This window comes from Ruditapes philippinarum, unplaced genomic scaffold, assembly GCF_026571515.1.
Source record: "Ruditapes philippinarum isolate M1 unplaced genomic scaffold, ASM2657151v2 ctg1187_1_1_1_1, whole genome shotgun sequence".
NCBI lineage: Eukaryota > Metazoa > Mollusca > Bivalvia > Venerida > Veneridae > Ruditapes > Ruditapes philippinarum.
Window position 1 is genome coordinate 197,405 of NW_026859078.1, and position 20,217 is coordinate 217,621.

At 31.6% G+C, this 20,217-nt stretch overlaps 2 protein-coding genes across 2 annotated transcripts; both read left to right on the forward strand.

The window, feature by feature from the left end:
• The first annotated feature begins 2,074 nt into the window (after window positions 1-2,074).
• LOC132755120 (solute carrier family 35 member F6-like) lies at window positions 2,075-9,376 on the forward strand. The gene is made up of 13 exons (XM_060745918.1): window positions 2,075-2,584; window positions 2,831-2,901; window positions 3,390-3,457; window positions 4,773-4,837; window positions 5,256-5,317; window positions 5,792-5,871; window positions 6,355-6,493; window positions 6,750-6,844; window positions 7,262-7,306; window positions 7,722-7,902; window positions 8,198-8,280; window positions 8,736-8,778; window positions 8,961-9,376. Exons 1-13 carry the CDS (start codon window positions 2,487-2,489, stop codon window positions 9,164-9,166), a joined length of 1,236 nt encoding a protein of 411 aa, XP_060601901.1. The 5' UTR covers window positions 2,075-2,486; the 3' UTR covers window positions 9,167-9,376.
• Window positions 9,377-12,745: 3,369 nt separating this feature from the next.
• LOC132755126 (neuronal acetylcholine receptor subunit alpha-7-like) lies at window positions 12,746-19,967 on the forward strand. The gene is made up of 5 exons (XM_060745925.1): window positions 12,746-13,082; window positions 16,769-16,926; window positions 17,765-17,887; window positions 19,070-19,168; window positions 19,500-19,967. The coding sequence occupies exons 1-5, from the start codon at window positions 12,923-12,925 to the stop codon at window positions 19,965-19,967; spliced, it is 1,008 nt and encodes a 335-aa protein (XP_060601908.1). The 5' UTR covers window positions 12,746-12,922.
• The last annotated feature ends 250 nt before the right edge of the window (window positions 19,968-20,217 follow it).

Consider the following 20,217-nt stretch of genomic DNA (forward strand, 5'->3'; position numbering starts at 1 on the left):
GTAGTCAATATTCACAAGCTTACAATTCATTTAAGGAAAAATGGGCATCGACTAGTTCGGATGTTAAAAATGTATCTAATTAAAGAAAATGTCTGGCTAATCACAACCCGGTGCAGCTGAAAAAAATATAGCACAGTTTCAAGGTATTCAACAGTTTTAAAGTATTCAAAATTTTCCAACAAAAACAAAAAAAAAAAACACCCATTTTTTTCAATCGCTTAGTGAGCTCCATAGTCCATTTGTTTTCGGCGAAAATGTAACAAACTTGTGTGCCGGGAACAAAGTTGTGAAGCGGTGAATAATTTCAGTACTCATCAAACTTAATTTTAACGGAAATAGGTATTTATCATTTAGTTTATTACATATTCGAGACAGCTTTAATCATCAGATCTGTGTGAGGATTAAGACCCCCTACCAATGGGTAAGCAAGGCCCGTTCCAGACAAAACCTGTCATTTTCAGTAGAATATTTTCCAATCTTCTATTAATCACACTGGTAAACACTTTCAATCTGCAAATTTCTACTCGAAATAACCTATACGCTACTTTTCATAGAATGAATAAACACGAGAACATTCATAATATAGACATAGTAACCACACCAAATTATTAAGTACATCAAAAAGTTTTTCTTTATACGTATAGGATAATAGTAAAGCTGCATACTTCAATAAACTAACAGAAAATCTACTGTTTTACTAATATTTTACATATGATACTTAAGATGATTGAAAGAAATCGTTTCGAAAAGTCGCATTATTAAGTTCATATTTTGACCTTTTTTTTTCGAAAACAGACATTCCCTTTTCAACATCAGGATGAGCCTTGTTTAATTATACTACGGATAGATATTTTATGGGATTATTTCAAGTACCACGTAATGATAGAGGACAATGTCAGGATTGGTGATCCGGGACGCACGGGATCCGTGATGGTATCAAACATATAGGGAAACAATACAATGCTCTGGTTTTAATATTTGTAGTATCTTGTTCCAAGAAAAAGGTTATAATGATTTATTTAATCAATCATTTATATCATAAACAGTTAACCTATTGAAAATTAAGCTTGAAATATAAGTAGTACTCAACCAAATTAAGTGGTCATAAAAATGATTATATCAAAAATAAACATACAAACAGACAATGAAATTAGACTTTGTGATTATTTGTGTATTTTAAGTACAAACAAATGCTATCTGACTTTTCAATACATGTGTAGAACACTTGTTTAAATTATAATAGCAATATACTGAACTGAATAAACCTCTAGTGATAACCATCATTGGTTGTCTTTACTAAGACGTATGTTCTATCAGCATCCGTATATATAATTTAACATGAGTGATTATGAAACACACAATTTTAAACTCAGATGTCACACATGACCTCAGATTGTCGCATTTGAGCTTATTGGTATAATGTTAAATGCAAATAAATGTCATAAAAAATGATTGGTAAAGCCACTTTGGTTATTTATGGCGAGAATCATATATATGGTGTTAAATCTTATTTCCCCATAAATTGGGACATGGCTCAATTATTTGTCAAAGTAATATTGTTGATAATTCATAATTTACATATTGAACATATTATACGAGATTGATTGAAAATACTGAGTTTCGGAAAAAAATACAATGCACCTAGTCACCAACATTCGTTAATATGGGAAATGTTTTTACATATTTCTACATTTTTAAAAAAATAATGTGTCAAATATGTACAGATGTTCTTTTTCACCTTTTAAGTTAATGTATACTGTCATCCAAAGTTTTCTATTTCGACTTCAGAAATCACAGCAGACCATCATGGTTCCTTGCGTTGATAATTGAATAAGTAACTTAAGGTTTATCTTCTATGTATCATATCACAAATAAATTAGCAATAATTAAAATGTATTAAAATGTATTTGTCTTCTTCTCATTTTAACATTCTGAATTTACAAATATTGTTTGTCAATATAATTTGAGCTAAGTACATCCTAATCAAGTATAAGTTTTACAGATCTAATATGATAAAAAGTAACATATCCGAATACTCTTGTAAATAGGATATAAGCGTCTCCATGATTCATTATTTCAATACATGGCGTTTTCTATTGTTAATTAAATTAATTTACCAATGATACCAGTATTTTTCATTGATAGGTCTGTATATTGTTGATGGAAATATATGAATTTAAATGCTTATAAATAAAATATAAATAACAGTTCGACTTACTAACTAACAATATACATGTAAACGTTGAAGATAAATTTACTGAAGTGACAAAAATATCTAGTATTTTACCGAAAGGAAAAGTTGAAAAAAACTTAATAAATACACTTTAATGAAATAATATTCGAGTTTCTTCAACTATACAAAGTTTGAAAATGATGATGGTGTTTATCTAATAGTAATGCATCAAAAGTGGGTACAGTTACTTTACAAAATCAAATACAACAGCATATATAGACGCTTTTGATTTGTTAGGACGACAAGATAGAAAATGGGACAATTTACAACGAAACAGATTTTGCTGATGGTATGCATGCTAATAAGTGGAGGTGTTTGTACACTGTGTCGAAAAGCACAATTTGATTGTATGTAAGTCAAACATTTTAAAATATTTCAATATCTTTATATAAAAAACAAGCATATAACAGATAGAAAATATTTTTGGAATGCAATCAAATTTTGATAATAGCTTTGTGTATTATATGTATTATAAAATATAAAAAAACACAATATTTCCTATTATTTTGGAAATTTATGTACAACAATATTTTTTATTTTAACGACTTGTTATGAAATTAAATGTTATTATGATCGATCAAATATTCTATATCACAGGGCAAAAGGTTACAACGGTAAAGTACACCGCTTTAATCATCCCTGGTTTCAAACATGGATGCTTTTTACAGGTAATTTTTCAATAAAATTTAATTTTGCTTTGTAATCATACTTGAACATAATAATGAGACACCTTTAAGAACGTCCCATACTGAAAAAATATTGAAAATGTTGCATGCTCGTTTTGTGTTACTCTCCCTTCGCTGCTCAGTGAATACACTCCATTGCTTCACACAAGAAAGTAAGAGATAGTGAAACTTTCGACCGATGCGCTGTAGAATAATTTTGTGTATGGACGGTGAATGGTGACTGCATCTTTAGTAACATATGTGGTTCGGGTGAGGGAGAACATTTAATTCGCGTTACAGAGTCATTACCGCTATCTAATATGTTGAGAAAACTTAAATAAGTCTGAAAAACAAAATAAAAAACTCTTAAGTTTGAAATAAAGCATTCAATTTATACAGCAGATTATTAAATAACTTGAGGCTGAGAAATATTTCATTTAACAATCCATGTCGTGCTGCACTATATATAGAAACATCAGTATTTGTTTCAGCACAATGTTTTTGTCTGTTTGGAGTACCAATCTTAAGACGGAGACAAGCACAGCAATACAAACGAAAGGTAAATATTTTCTTGTGCAAATATGATATCCTGATTTATTAGAAATGAAATAAATTATTTCATTTTATCACATTTAAACAATTTTTATGCATAAGGACATACTATTGCCATTGATATTGTATTTCTCTTAACCAATCCAAATTCTGGCTTTCAAAACTACTTAGCCGTTTGTAACCATTTTTTCTTTCATCTGATGCGCCCTGCTAAGAATAAAAACGGGCTAATTACCTTAAAGTCCGTATCACAAAGAACACAGTTGGGCACACGGTTTCCATACGGTATACCCGGTTACTAGTATACACGGTTGACTGGTATGAGTATTGAGCTCCAACCGTGCCTAGGAATTAGTTGGTACGATTTAGACTCGAATATAGCACGAGTATATACGAATAAAGCACGGATATACTCGGTCAGCAAGGTTTGAACACGATTTGCATACGAGTACATACGACTGTTGTACGATTCCAAGTACAGATTGGTACGGTCTAGTAAGATTAAACACGACTTTTACTCAATTTACTCGACTTTCACAGGTTTACATAGGGTCCCGCCGAATTTTGTTGGAGTTATGCTCGAATTATTACATTTGTGTATTGATATAAATTGACCCATTTTGATGGCTTGGCTTAATAATGTTCGAACGTTCAACGGCCGGGTCGGCAGGGTCAGCAGGTTGGAGTGGTCGGCGGGCCTGGATGACCCTTATTGTATCCCTTCTGTGCGTAGGAACTTTCTTCTTTGGGTGCATTCTAATGTGATGCATCAAGAACTCTGGGTAGATTGTTGCATTTGAGGGTGGGAGCAGGTAGTTGTGGTTTTCGTTGTACAGTTCGTGCTGACGCAAGACATTACGGGGCTGTGTGAGACCGTGTTTACCCGTACTATACTGTGTCTGTCATGTATGATTCGTACTTGAACCGTATTTGTCGTATGGCGATCGTATGGCTGTATGTGCTGTCTTTCACGGTCTCACATGGTCTCTTTCGGTATTGTACGGTCGCTTATACGATCATATACGGACATGACATCCATGCCATTTTTTTAAAGTTTTAAAAATCATACACAGCTTACACGGATACACTCGAATGGCCTGAGTGCAACTCGGATAACGCCTCGGTTGGTTCGGTTGTATGACCGGTTTACACGGGAGGCCAACCGTATAAGCCGTGTGATCTGTGTGAGACGGGCTTAAGCTAGACCAATTCCTCCCTTCTCGCATATCATCTAAGATCGGTATCTGTTCCTCGCCAATCAAGTACATGCATTTGAAACAAGAACGGTGCGCTGTGTTACGGATAAAGTTTATTTGTTTCAGATAGTACAGACAGAGTGCAACGGCGTACTACTTACAATACAAGAAGAACCACCAACTCCTGCAAGGTATTCAAAAAATGTTTTATATTTTGAATTAAAGACTTTTGAAAGTTTTCAAATATTCTGGTACACGTAATACGATAATACTACTTATTTATTTTTATTTCTTAAAAATGTTTCACATTCAGGTTATTGTTCTATGATGCAAAAAGCGATTGCATAATTAACGAAGAGATGCAAAGGTCAATGGAAATAAAAGGGATTACCTCATTTTTAAAAAATCTATTTTAATCTTTATTAGATGTTTTGCTGTAAAGATCTATTTTGTAAATTCTTACAATCAATTTTTCAAAACGTTAAACTTTTATATATAAGGGACAATGTTATCACATGATTATTGTAAACAGAAATCTTGATACATTATATAAATTTAGTGCTTTATTTTACTGGTGTACTCGGGTCAATTTTGTATTTTGACATTCAGGTTATGTCAATGGATAATTATCATACCGACTTGCTCGTCTCTTGTTGCTTGTTCATTGATTGGTAAGTATAACAAGTTATTTGATTTGTTTGAGTCTAATTAGCTTCAAAATCACTGTGTTCATATAGTTTCCTAACATCTCTAGATACCACAACAATCCAAGTTCTAAAAATACACGAATTAGAGCATCATTATACACACTTTATTGCGATTTTTTATACTTTTGGAAATATTTATACAAATGCAACCTAGCTTCAGTTAGATAATCTGAGAAAATACATATTAGAGATGTTTTGGTTTAGAAAAGGGTGCGTTTCATGTATTATAAGTTTGTGATTAAAAGTAAAAGCATCTTCATCAATGAAACACTATTGATAACATAATTGGCAAAGCTTCGACTACGCTTTTATTTAATTTATAAGAATAATATATTATGAGTACGAACTTCATGCCAAACGAACAAATTTTAACAAAATGGTAAATTTCTATTTTTTAAAGAACCATCGTTGAAATATGAAGATTTTTTATATGTTCAGGTATTGGGTTGCTCTATGTTGATGCCTCCATCATGCTAATGCTAAAAGGCTCCGTTATTATATCTACCGGGCTTTTTTCGGTAATTTTATTTATTTGTTCAAATTGTTTACTTAATTTGATATAACTTCAAAACGCACAATAATAACTTTGATTCTGACATCACTAGATTCTATCCGTTGAATATTTATCACTTAATCTGTGTAATTTTTAGATAAACTTTAGCTACAATGAAAACTCCTGATGAGCTGCAACAGAAGAAGTTAAATCCTAATCATCTTGAGGCAATGTAGAATTAATAAACATACATTAACAACAGTCACAAATTGTCGCAAAATACATTAAAGTGTGGTTATCTCTTTTGAGAAACAATGGCAATTTGAATAATTGTTTGAAATACATATTGATATTTTACCACATTTTGCGGCAGTAACTTATTTTTGAAGAAACTAATATCTCGGATATGATTCAAACAAATAATTTTATCTTTTTAAAGAAAGAAATTTACATCACTTTTATCTATTTACTATTAATATTTATTTTGGTTTGCTCACACTTTTGACAGCACGTGTTTCTGAATCGAAAACTGAAACTAGCTAATTGGATTGGTATTGCTGTTGTCATTGTCGGTCTTGTGCTAGCTGGTTGTTCAAGTGTGTTCAAAAGTCAAGGTCACAAATCAAACGGTGGAAATGCAACAACAGGTTAATCTTCTTTAATATTTGATAAATTTTCAGGTTTAATTATGTTTTATTTGTAGGCAACACAAAACATTGCTTAATATTTATACAAGTTAAAATAAGTTTTTGCCCGCCCCCACCCAATACTCGAGTTAAGTATTCGACATTCTTCCTATTGCCTTTTGTGTCATACTTATCTAAGACGAAATAATACAGAAGTTTGAAATAACACTTGTGCGAATAAAATTTAAAGAAATAAACTGTTTTTCTTGTATTACAGGAGTTATACTAATTATCTGTGCTCAAATTATAGCAGGAGGCCAGTTCACTCTAGAGGAGGCTTTGTTAAAATCGAGGAGTATACATACTTTACATGTAAGTTTAAAGTTTAGAGCAATAGATAGTTAGTTCAGATACTTGAAATATTAAAAATACTATTAAGTATTTCGATTAGATTCAATGTCTATGACTGTTCATTTTCCTATCATCATTTGTTCCTTTATTATCTCGTTACAGTACATTATTGCACACATTTGGAAGAAAAGTTATAAATGTTATAAATGCCATCAATTTATTAATAAAATGTTTGCATACTAAACTGCATATAAAACTATTTTATATTTACACTAATTAAACATCTTATTAGTGCTGATTGAAGTTATTAATCAGTATGTTTATGCTAAAATCGAGTATATAAAATATTAACTTATTGTTATATTCCTGTATTCTTAGGTTGAATTTACACAAAACACGTATACATGTATTCATAATATCTTAAAGGCTTCTTTTTAGTTTGTAGGTTTGAAAGGCATCTATGGATTTGTGTTAATGACGTTTGTAAGTACATATGTAATTACATTTTAATAAAGATTTAAATTACTAATCAGCTTTGGTTTATGTTATACTTAAGCAGGTGATTCGAGTTTTTGGAGTATTTTCCCTTTATCATTTCTTTCAGCATCATAATACCGTCAGGGTTCGTGCAGTTATAGGAAATTATGTGTATATTTCAACATAGAATTTAACTCAAGGGGGATATCAGAACAGAACGTCATATAGTCGTAATATATTCATCCGGACAAAGACATGCATTGCTGTAATAATATAATGAACATTAGAAAAATCGTAGTAAAGAATGTTTTGTGAAACGTTATCAAATGAATGAAATGTGAAACACGTACTTTGAAATAAGTACCTGTATGTATTATTTTAATAAACATTAAAACATTGTCCCACTGTCTTATTTTAACAGGTGATATTGCCGGCGTTGTACTTCATACCAGGGGATAATATAAATGGTAGCTTTGAGAACAGTATCGATGCTTTATACCAAATCTCAAACAGTCCTCAGCTTTTGTCGTTTTGTGTTTTATATATAATTGGTGTGGCAGTCTATAACTGTTGTGCAAAGGCTGTGTTCAGGTCACTTTCCGGTAAGAATAGCATCTATATAATAAGCATAGACCATTATTACATATAATATAAGGCTGCGTATGTAACTTAGTTATATAATATTTCACAGTATGTGAAACAGTCATGACATATTAATACTTTATCATTGGGTAAAATAAGATTCAAACATAAAGAAATACTTAATCAATTTGATAACATTGCAGTATTTTATCATATTTTCAAACCACGTCTTTAAGTTTTCAATTACCAAACTATGTAAGACTGGGACACCTTGCTATAATATTTTTGTTTTGTTTTTTGTTTTTGTTACCTCAGCTGTTCACAGCACGTTGATAGATGCTTGCAGGACAATAATGGTATGGGCAGTGGGTATGACCATTTACTATGGTTTTGATCAGGTAACTTAAAACAATTACTATAGACTTGTCTGCTCAACTGAATTGACACGTACTTTTTCAATATAAAGCAAGTTATGCTTAAGTAATGCTGCATCATTGAAGTTGCACTGACTTATCTTTAATATAAAGAACATCAATTGTTTGACTATTTAGCTGTCCAGTTATCTTTCAATTTACTCGGAAACTCATGCTGAAAATGTGCATATAGAAGTTCCTGTAGCCTTTAGGAAAATGACGTTATGACCTTAAAGTTTACAGTATCGATTGTTCATAAAAGCTGAATTGGGTTCTGCTAAAGCCTTTATAAAGGAGTGTGCAGCAGTTTTTGAGTCCATGACTAGGCTTATTCAAAGTTGAACATGCATCTGTTGTGTTATGTGACAAAGAAGTTTCCATTAATAAAACTCTACATTTATATTCTGTAAAGCAAATAATTCTTTTTATTGTTGTTTCAGAACTTTGGTGAACCATTTGATAAATCATACGGAATATTACAAGGTAAGTACCATAATAATAGCATGATAATAGCTATGCAATGGAATTGTGACTATTTTAGTTTTCATTTTTTTTTAATTATACCGATTATAGGCATACACTGCTTTGAATTAAATTAAATTTATGCTATCAATATGGAAATTAACTCGTAATAATGCATGTTTGAATTATTCTTTTATTTTCAGTTGATGGGTTCCTCTTTCTTGTCATCGGTACATCAATATACAAGAATATTTTAGAAATTAGAAACTTTGTTCCTTGCTGGAGTTTCTCAAGAGAGAACAACCTGCATATTAACAAAAGCCATAATGGGTGCGTTGAACAATCGGTGGATTCAGACAACAATTCTCATGACGAAAAAAGTCCACTCCTGACAGTAAACAAGGCTTAGTCCAGTTATAAAAATGATTACTTAAATCAACCTACGATTGATTGTGAAGTTTTTCTTTCAAAAAACTGTTTTGAAATATATTCTTTACATTAAAGAAACTGTACATATTTTGAGAGATGCTGTATTCAGTTTTCTTTACAAATAATATTTTGTACAAATGACGAAAGAATGGTAAATAAATAAATGGCTTGCCCAGGTTGCTGATCATGATGAAGTGTTCTTTTTAATACAAACCATGGTGATACAGATGTATGCTTTACTGTCCATTTTCCTGGGACAGTTATCTGTATCCCATTTTGCTGCAAATATTTAAAATTGGTTTAGTCTAATAAGTTTGGAAGAAAATATTTATTTATTCTGAGCACCTTCTATGTTAAGTTTTACATGATCCAGTGAACATGTTGTTCTAATTGGACCTTAGAATGTGTTTTTCCACATGACTTATAGGAAATACTTTATATAAATGAGCGCTTTGATATTTCATACTCAAACATATCGCAATAGGTATGTGATGAAAATAATAAAAAATTAACGAATTCCAAGGACATAAATAAAATTATTGAAAAAAATAATCAAGAAATAATAAACATGTAAAATTCAAGACAAAACATACGCCCATGTTAAAAAAGATTGCTCTGTAAAGTTCAAAAGAAATATTAAGTCTTAATAGTGCTTAAGTATTGTAAATTTATAACAATACTAATATCCATGAATAGGTTCAGTTATGCAAAACATGCAACATTATCATCAACATGTTGAGAAGTGACCTTGTACTTTCGTTTCTTTATTTTATTGAAAACGATTTTCCAGCCGTAGATAATTCGTAATGTCCTAACTTCAAACAAGTCTTTAATCCTTTAAATGGTACACCACATAATCAAAGTCCTCAATTAATGCATCACGACTTTAGTAAAACTAAAAGTGAACGCAATAAAGATCAATTTTTCTGTATTTCGTCGATGTATTTAAAAAACATCACCGTACTTCCTCTGCTCATCTTCGTATATGAAGGCTATATTTGATATACAGTATTTAATCATAAAGATATAGAACTAAACAACAGCAACACACACACATGCACGCACACACGCACGCGCGCGGACACACACAAGCGCGCGCACACACACACGCGCGCACGGACGCACACACACACACCAAAACAACAAAGAAAATCAACAAAAAATGACGCAGATCCAAAAAGAATAAAAACATTCATTTTTAGTTTGTAGGTAGCTGGAAGAGTATATAATATCGAACCGGGGATATGTAGACATTGCGGTTGTTTTCCCTCGTCTTATGTCAGAGACTTAACTATATCGAAACAAACAAACTACGATAATACGGAGCATTATACCTCTTAATCTAATTTTATGAATCTTCAGACATAAGGCATTTGTAAAAGTTTTATCAAAACATTTTTTTTCTTCACAATCGATAACAACAACAACAATCACAAACACAATAACAATAACAATGTTTTTGCACTGAATATAATTCTATTTTCTTCACAGTAGGTCATAATTCCGCCTCGGAACGATGGTAAGTTATCTTTTCTTTGCTATAACATATATTTATCACTGAATATTACATTTTTCAATGCAAATCATTAATTTCTTTAGCAATAAATACACTGAAATAAACAGTTCATTACATACCGGCATGAAGATCTGTTAAGCGGTACTTCAGGCTTACTAGTTGATTTAATGTCTTAGATAATATAAACTGACCGCTGATTTAATTGAGTAAAATAACATATTTAATTTGCATTTGTATGAAAGCGTGAAAAAATAACACGTTTAAATGGTTTTGCTTGACCGTTATTAAATGGTATGCTTGTAAAGGTATGTTGTTGTAAATGTATGTCGAGAGGTTTTTCTGCTCAATATCTCTTTATCAATTAACCGTTAATATACTCGTATAGTACATGTTTGTGCCAGAAGCAATTTATTAATTGACTGAGAGAATAAATTATTCAATCACATGGCCTCAATTAAATAACAATAAAAATATGGAATACTCAACAAATACATTTTACCAAATACCAGTATTAGGTTATTTTCTTCTTATTCATAGCCATCAATTTATTTATAGTCATTCAACCGAAGAAAGCCCCCTTTCTTTTAACTCGTTTCGTAGGTGTCGTAACATGAGAGTCAAGTCAAATTTTTGTTTGTTTTGGGTTTTACGTCACATCGACACAGTAAGAGTCCAGTCAAAGGCTTATACCTAACAACATCAAACATTTAAAATCTGCAATTTTTATAGACAGCACTTGGGAGGATCGAGGTCTGAGGTCTTGTAATTCAGTGTGTGCATTGGGTGTCATACCGACTAAACTGTGTTGGTGCGCCGTTAAACCAATCAGCCAACCAATCAGAATCAGATAACACCTATAAATAACAATACAGATATGCACCACAATATCATTTACGTTCATATACCGTTATATAAAGTGAATATTCATTTTTTTTTCTTTAAATACAGGATTTATCTTTATCGAGTGTTATGAAAATAAAATAAATATTTCATAAGTGGCGGTAGCCACGAGTGAAATATGATATTTTTTATTCCACAAGATAACAATAAATCATATATTTATAGAAAAAACAACTGAATTTTCTGTTTATTATATACAATTTTCTCTGTTTTTTCTTTTAATTTTGACATTACGATTCCCTTAAATTTTGTTTACTGGCAGAAATTAGTAGTCCGGCAAGACACCAGTAAAAATACGGAAAATATATTCACTGCAGTGAAAAATAAATTGTTACAGTGAAAATACGGAAAATGAAAAAAACAAACAAAAAAAACAAAAAACAAAAAAAAACGCATTTTATTTCATTAACATTTCTCAATATTTTATTCATAAGTATCATAATAAAATAGGTTATCCATCATAAACAAATAAATTAACAGAACATATTTATGTTAAAGAAGAAACTCTTCTTACTATGCCAATTTTCTTATATATATGATAAAAAAGGTAAACAAGTAGTATAACTAAGGTCTGTGAGACTATTGTGTCAGTTATCTGTTCTTAAAATGACCTGAAATGACAATAAATCAAATTCAGACAACTCGTAAACTAGATCGTTGAATTCTCATATCATATTTTAAAGTTTAAAATTATATAATCTCCTTAAGATTTTTTCATTGCAATATTTTATTAGATTTCGGACACGTTAGCAGTCATACACATGTTAAAAATTACAATTTTGATAATTAAGTGGAACAATATACATGTAAATACAAAGTGAGCCCCGTCATGACAAAACCAACATAATGGGTTTGCGACCAGCATGGATCCAGACCAGCCTGCGCATCCGCGCAGTCTGATCAGGATCCATGCTGTTCGCTATCAGTTTCTCTACTTGAAATAGGGTTTGTAAGTGAACAGCATGGATCCTGATCAGACTGCGCGGATGCGCAGGCTGGTCTGGATCCATGCTGGTCGCAAACCCATTATGTTGGTTTTGTCATGGCACGGCTCAAGTTATCTATTTAACGCTCGATATTCACTTTTATATCCGCTTATTGCAGTGCTGTTAAAATCAAATGTAACACGTGATCGTTATTAACACAGCTTTATATACAGATTAATATACAGATTATAAATGCTATTGTTAATCGCATTTATTTGCAGTAAGATTTAATAAAATCGTAAGTTAAAAAGGTAATGACAACAAAACTAATCGTGTCCGACATTAAGAATATGTGTTATTTTAAATGTGTTAATAAGAATTTGAATTTGAAAATATGAATTTCGGTAAAACATTTGTGGTTTTATTTTTACATACACATGTTAGTGTATATGGACAAACCGTTCAAAATGCCAAAGATTTACGGACAAAACTTATGACAACAGATGGATATGATATAACAGTTCGGCCGATAGCGGATCAGTCGGATTTCGTACGTAAGTACAATTGTCCGTTTATAGTATCATTTATCTTATCATATTGGTGATATAAAGAGATTTGTAACATTCTTTTGAGATTTGTATACCACTTGATGGCTGACCAACAACATGACTATGTGCTTTCTCTCTCTCTTTTTTTTCACTCCAGAATTATCATTTTTATTGTGAAAAAATGACCCCAAATCGTTAAAATAAATTGAAGTGCGCAAGTTTATGAATGTAAGATGCCAAAATTGTTATTTATTTTGCTAACTTTATTGTTCTTATACTTACATTATGAGCTGTTCGTTTCGATATATTCAGGAAAATAAACACATACAAAATTGTCACATATATCAACATGCATATAAAACACTCAAAACTGCAATAAGTAAAAAAATAGAAGTATGTTTTATGTTACTCTAGGATAGCTCATTAAGCTAATAGCTTATTTCCAATGGAGTCCAATTAATGATTTATACAATAAATTGTATATTAAGACAATAATTGTAAAATACGAGGGACGGTCAGAAAATATCCGGACTTTTCATGCTCCTCTCTTTCCACGTGCAGCTATATATACACATTATATATTGGTGAAAACTACATTCATTCGCCAATAACGTGGTCAGTTTATTTTCAATGATAGTTGTGTATACACAGTATTTTGCCCTCTGATATATGATAGGTGTTTCGTCTATCATGGACTCTTTGTTAGAGGAACAACGCTCTGTAATAAAGTTTCTGGTTGCAGAAGGTGAAAAGCCCTGCCACATCTTTCAGAGGCTTAAAAAAAGATTTTCTGATAAATGTGTATCACGTTCAACCTTCTACAACTGGGTTTCTCAGTTTCGTGAAGGCAGAACAAGTGTTTGTGACAGGCCTAGGACTGGGCGGCCAGCTGAGGCGGTGACCCCAACAATGGTAGCAAATGTTAAAGCTTTTGTCAACAAAAATCGTCGAGTAACTTTGGAGGAGGTAGCCAACAAGTTAAGCATCGGTAAGGCATCGGCACACACCCGCTCCCATACCGCCGCAACTACAGTGGAGGTTATCAACTCTTACAAATGGCAATTGTTGTCTCACCCTCCTTATAGCCCAGACCTCGCCCCCTGTGACTTTTATTTGTTTCCAGAACTGAAAAAATTGCTTGCTGGAAAGAAATATAAGACCAGGGCGGCTTTGATATCTGCTGTTACACAGTACCTAAAACATAGGTCTACGTCATGGTTCACAGCGGGAATACAAAAGCTCCCACGAAGATGGCAAAAGTGCGTAGACGTAGGTGGAGAATATTTTGAAAAAAAGTAGAAAGATTTTTTTTAAAATGTTGAATGGTTTTCGAGAACGTATCAAAAGTCCGGATATTTACTGACTTCCCCTCGTATTAAATCATTGTAAAGTTCTATTAAATGAAATAATTTTGCCAACATTGTACTACAGTCAAGACACATTTATCGATATGTTGCGAAAAAATGTATTTTCCGCATCCAAAACTAATTCATTATCAAATACAAAATCAACATGTACAACACATAAGTTTCAAAACAATTAGTAATATATAAACATATGATTAAATTCTTTGTCATTTTCATTATTTAAAAAAAAGTTTCGTTTTAAATGTTTGGATATTTTCGATTGACTTAATGCTGTCTGGTATGGTATAGAATTTCAGTCTTTTGTGGCATTGTAGAAACTTGGTGTGTAACATAAGAATCGTTTTGTGGAAAAACAAAATTAAACTTACAAGATTTCAAATTAGACTCTCTACCTTTACATCCTTAAACAAGTCCTTTAGATAAGATGGGTTTTTGTTATATTAAATCTTAATTGCCTACCTCTATCATTGACATTTCAGAAAGAACATTTTGTCAAAGAAATTCTCGGGATATAGTCTTTTATAAAACGCACCATGTCTAAAAGTAGATCGTCAACGGTGTTTTTATTGTATACTTAAATTACTACTATGTCGTCATTCCTTTGTTCTGACCGTACTGTTTTTTTAATACAGTACAGGTAGGTGTCCAATATTAATGTGTAAGTCCAATATAAATCGTGCAACACATTAATATTAGACAGCGTGCCGTCTCTTGAAAGAAGCTTGTATGACCACAGGATTTTGTGTAAAATTCTCCAAATAAAAAAAGAAAACAAAAAGAAGAAAAAAAACGAGAAAAAAAAAACAACAACAAAAAATAAAACGATTAAGTAAAATATGTAGCCTCTTATCTCAGAAGTTAACACGAGGAAAGATACAATGTCTTTCCTTCGCCCATTACGCAATTACATAATTTTAGAAAAAGAACAATACTAGCCTTGTTCTCTGGCTCATTCAACAAATTATTATTCCAAACCTACTGATTTTCGATTCTATATCTTAACATCATATCACTGTTTACGCTTTCCAAGTGAAAGATAGCGGAGCGTCAGTAAGGATATGATTTTTATGGGATTAATTTCTTGTCTATTGTCCGTTGTTTTTTTTCTGTTTTAAATACATGTATATGTTAAATTGACAATCAAAAATGATTTGCTTTATTGTATGTACGATATGTTACAATTAGGTCAATTTTTTAAATAAGGGTAATGGTCAGCTTTTAAATACAATAGAGGAAATAAATTCATCTATTTAACACTTTTAAAACATAAGAGGTTATGTTTGACTGCTTATATATAGAAACGATTCCAGACTCCTGTGGTATGACAAATATCAATTCAAAAAGAAGAAAATATCATTTTGTTGCATTAATATCCAAAATTTTACATCCGTGATATTTGTAGTAAAGTAAAAATATCATTTTAACACTAAATGGTCAGTAAAAATCCTTCTTAAAAGTCATAGATTGTTTCAGTCAATCATTTAAAATATCCGAGATTCAACACAAATTTGAAAGCATTTAATTTTTATTATTCCTTGTAAAAATACCAAATGTAAATTCATGTATACTGTATGTGTGTAATTCCAACATTTTGTGTAACTGGTATATTTTGTGTATATCATTGTGTATACATAATTGGTCATATTTCAAAACACGAAAATTTCATGCTACGGACATTTTGTTATTCAAGAGGCTACCTATAGGGTTTTGCAAATGAAAAAAAGATAATTGTTAAAACATTAATATTGTACATTTCTAGCTCAAAAATACATTATTTCTAATTTTTCGATAAATAACATGATATTTGATAGTAAAAGTAGTAATTTAAGTAAGATATAAGCCTCAAACTGACCAATAAGTAAAATATTGAATTCCCTTCGGCGCTACGCGCCTCATGAAATTCAATATTTTACATATTGGACAGTTTTCGGCTTATATCTACTACTTACAACTCTTTCGGTCCTCCTATGTTCAATAGGAAACAATGCGGGTCGTGTTAGCATACCATTACGTAGCTAACTTGATATTTACAACTGCACGTAACAGTCACATAGACAACAGTATTAATTTAGCGTTCTTCATACCGTTTCGTAGCTTATTTTATAAATACAATTGTGAGTAACATTCACGTGGAAGACTGTATTATTAAATCGTTCTTCAATAACACTTTCGTAACTATAAAACTCACATAAAGGGTCGTATTATTACAGCGTTCTTCATACCGTTTACGTACTTTATAAATACAATTGTTCAAAACACTTACGTTAAGACCGTATTACTATAGATTTCTTCATGCTATTTACGATTTTCACGTTGCAATTACAGGTGTTAACGTATCTTTAGCACTATTAGCTTTGAACAGCTTGGACGATGTTGCTGGGGTTTTGACAACAACCGCCTACATGAAAGTGTTATGGACAGACAGTGAGTTACAATGGACTCCCGCAACCTATGGTAATCTTGCATCGACATTCTTTCCCCAGGTATATAAGTTTCACTAGTTACCAGAGGTAATTGTAAAAGTTTTAGTAGAAATGATACTTTCAATAAAGGTCATCTTTGTGTTATCGTACTTTCTCTTTGTAAAAGTTGTTACTTCGTTTGTAAACGAAAAAAGAATTGTACTTGGTATAATACCTGGCTGATCGACAAACGGTCAAGCTGTGCTATAAGACACCATTCAATATCAATACAGGTATGCATCACCATTTCCCCACTGATAATAAAATTTATTACATTCATGTTTCAACCTTACATGTTCGTCACACTGACATTATCTCACAAGCATAATGTTAGCCTCGCAATCGTGTATGAGTTTTCCGATGACATTGATATTGGTGTAATAATATGTCTTTAAATCATGTCTTTACATAATGACAGTTATAATTTGTAAACAGTGGCTTAGCAGCGTAAATGTATGTAGAAATGCATTCTGTAAAGGTCCCAAGACGACTAACTTCTGTAAATAACCAACATAATTTATTAGATACGTAATTTATTAGATAAGTAAATTGATGATATGTTTTATTTTAGCATTTGAGTTGTAATTTTACGCGGCCGCTACCGGTATATTTGTCCGACATATTGTTTTAAGCATACGTTTTCTGGTAATCACAATTTAACATTGAATGTATTTTAATAGGCTATTAAATATATCTGTATTTATTTCTCAGTAATCGAACGCGCAAGAAAATATATTGTTCAATCAAAGCGTCTCTTTATAATTTTTTCTTTGAAAACTTCTTGCAACAAGTAACAGATTGAATGTTCGGCTTTAACGTACATAATTTGACAACATCATATGAAATATTTGTGTCTCAGGATAACATATGGAAGCCTGATATCGCCCTGAAGAATTCGAACAAAGACTACACAACACTTGGAATTCCATCTTTAAATGTTGAAGTCAGTAATGACGGAACTATCGAGTGGTATCCATTTGAGGTGACCTATTTGTTAAATATATTCAAAGGTTCAGCGTTACACCGTTCTTAACGATCTACTAATTCTCTATCGCAAAAGAAATCCTTCTAGTAGGATTACTAGTATCTAAAATACTGACACTCGAATTTTAAGTTTATCGCATATATGACTTAATTAAAAATTACATCAAAATGAATTAAGAATCTTATATCTAAGAACAAGTTTAACCTAAAAAAAATTCCTTCTTGGACAACATTATGTTTATAAAAATGGTCATAAACAGGACTACAAGTACAGAACCCGGGAATAGATTTATCTTTAAAATTATTTGTTGAAAATGGCTTAGTAAAGTTCTTAGAAACAAAATCGTAGTAGGCGTAAATGTTGCTGATGTCAATAAACATTTATTTCTAATATCATCCAGTGTGAAATTGCACTAAAAGCTTTTTAACAATCGTTTACTAACTCTGCTTTCTTCGTTCAATTATATAACAATAGTACGTTGTTTGCTTTAACTTTGAAACGGTCTATAATTACCCGAACAATTTAACCTTAAAAATACTATACGTGGTCTGGAGTTCCTACACTGCTTTCCAAGGGAATCAGACTAGACTATACCATGTTTTTTATGATGCAATAAAACATAAGGACTTGCCCGATTGAATACTGTGTAATTACAGAAAACGAAGAAATCATTAAAACAATCAAGAATGACATTTATATTGAGATAAAATGTATACATGAGGAATAACATATCTGCCATTTTGTTACTTAACTCGATTTTTTACATTAAAACTCCTTAAATCAAGATGTCTGCGCCCATACATTACGAATTCTTTGGAAGTCTGTGTGAAGTTATATATCGTCACGTCTCAGTGAGGTTCAACAAACATAATTCTTCCATCTCAAAAAGAAGGAAGAATAATAATAACTTTATAATGAGCGTCAATATTAATAACTTTATTATGAGCGTCAATATAGTTACATCAAAAAGGAACATTGCAAAGCAATGGTAAAGCATTGCGACATCTCCTGTTAAATATGTTAAGACAATGCAATATTTTGTGTTTTATGGTGATCGATGTTATTGGGGCTGCGTTCCATTAACATTCAACATCGCTATTACTGTTTTTGATTGGTCTTGCTCTTTTATATTGCTACATATTTATATAATCACATGATCGAATTGTTGTCTTTCAACAGATTTTCACATCCACCTGCTCTGTGGATATAACATATTTCCCATTTGATGTCCAGATATGTCACTTGAAGTTTGTAGCTTGGAGTTATGGACCAGATGAGGTATAAAATAGCCAAAATAGATCATCTTGAAAACGAGGATTTTTGAAATGCTGTATACTATTGTTTATTTAATAAACTAAACATTCAGAGGTTTAATCCAAATGTCAAAAGTGTCAATTTAATTAGATAGAAAAGTAACTTAATTTATAATATATATTACAATAATGAAAATAATATCTGCAAATACGATGCGAACCAATTCATATCCTTGTCATTACATGTACTTTGTGTGTAAAAATATTCCTCTTTACAATTTAACATATTTTGTCTTGTCTACACTATAGCAACTTCATTTTTATTCAGTTTTAACAAAATTTAGTTTTGATTTTAGGTCTACTTAAAAGATGGTGGTGGAGTAGACTTCAGTAATTACGAAGAAAGCCCGTCTTGGGATATTCTTGATAATTCAGTTGCCGAAGAACAGATCGGCGAAGACATCGCCTTATCATTTACAATCAAAATGAAAAGAAAATCTTTGTACGCTATGTTGAGCGTGGTACTTCCTATTTTGCTTTTATCTGTTTTGAAATTGTTTGTATTTGTATTACCCGCCGACAAAAGTAGCTACTCTGTTACGGTATTCCTTGCATTCGCTATCTTCCTAACCATTGTTGAGGCAACAATGCCAAACAATTCCTTATCTGTGGCAGTTTTCTCGATTTATGTAATATTGATGACGGCACAGAGTACAGTAGTAACAATTATTGCTGTATTCGAGGAAAGGGCTTTAACTTTTGATGAAGATGAAATTAAAATTCCTAAATGGCTTTTTTCATTGTCAAACTTAGGGGGAAACTAAAACATTCGGAAAAAAATGGCCAAAAGTGGATGCTTGCCCAAAAGGGAAAAGGAGACGCTAAGAGAAATAATAGGAAAAAGAGAAATTTAAGAGGTATCCCCTGGAAAAAAGTGATAGACGGACTTGATGCATTCTGCCTTGTTTTCTTCAGCATCTTTACAATAGTTACGACGATACTGTGTTTGGCTATCAGCGCAGGTCTTGCAGCGGCCAAATAAGACTTTCCTTTTTTATTGTGACAAAGTTTAAA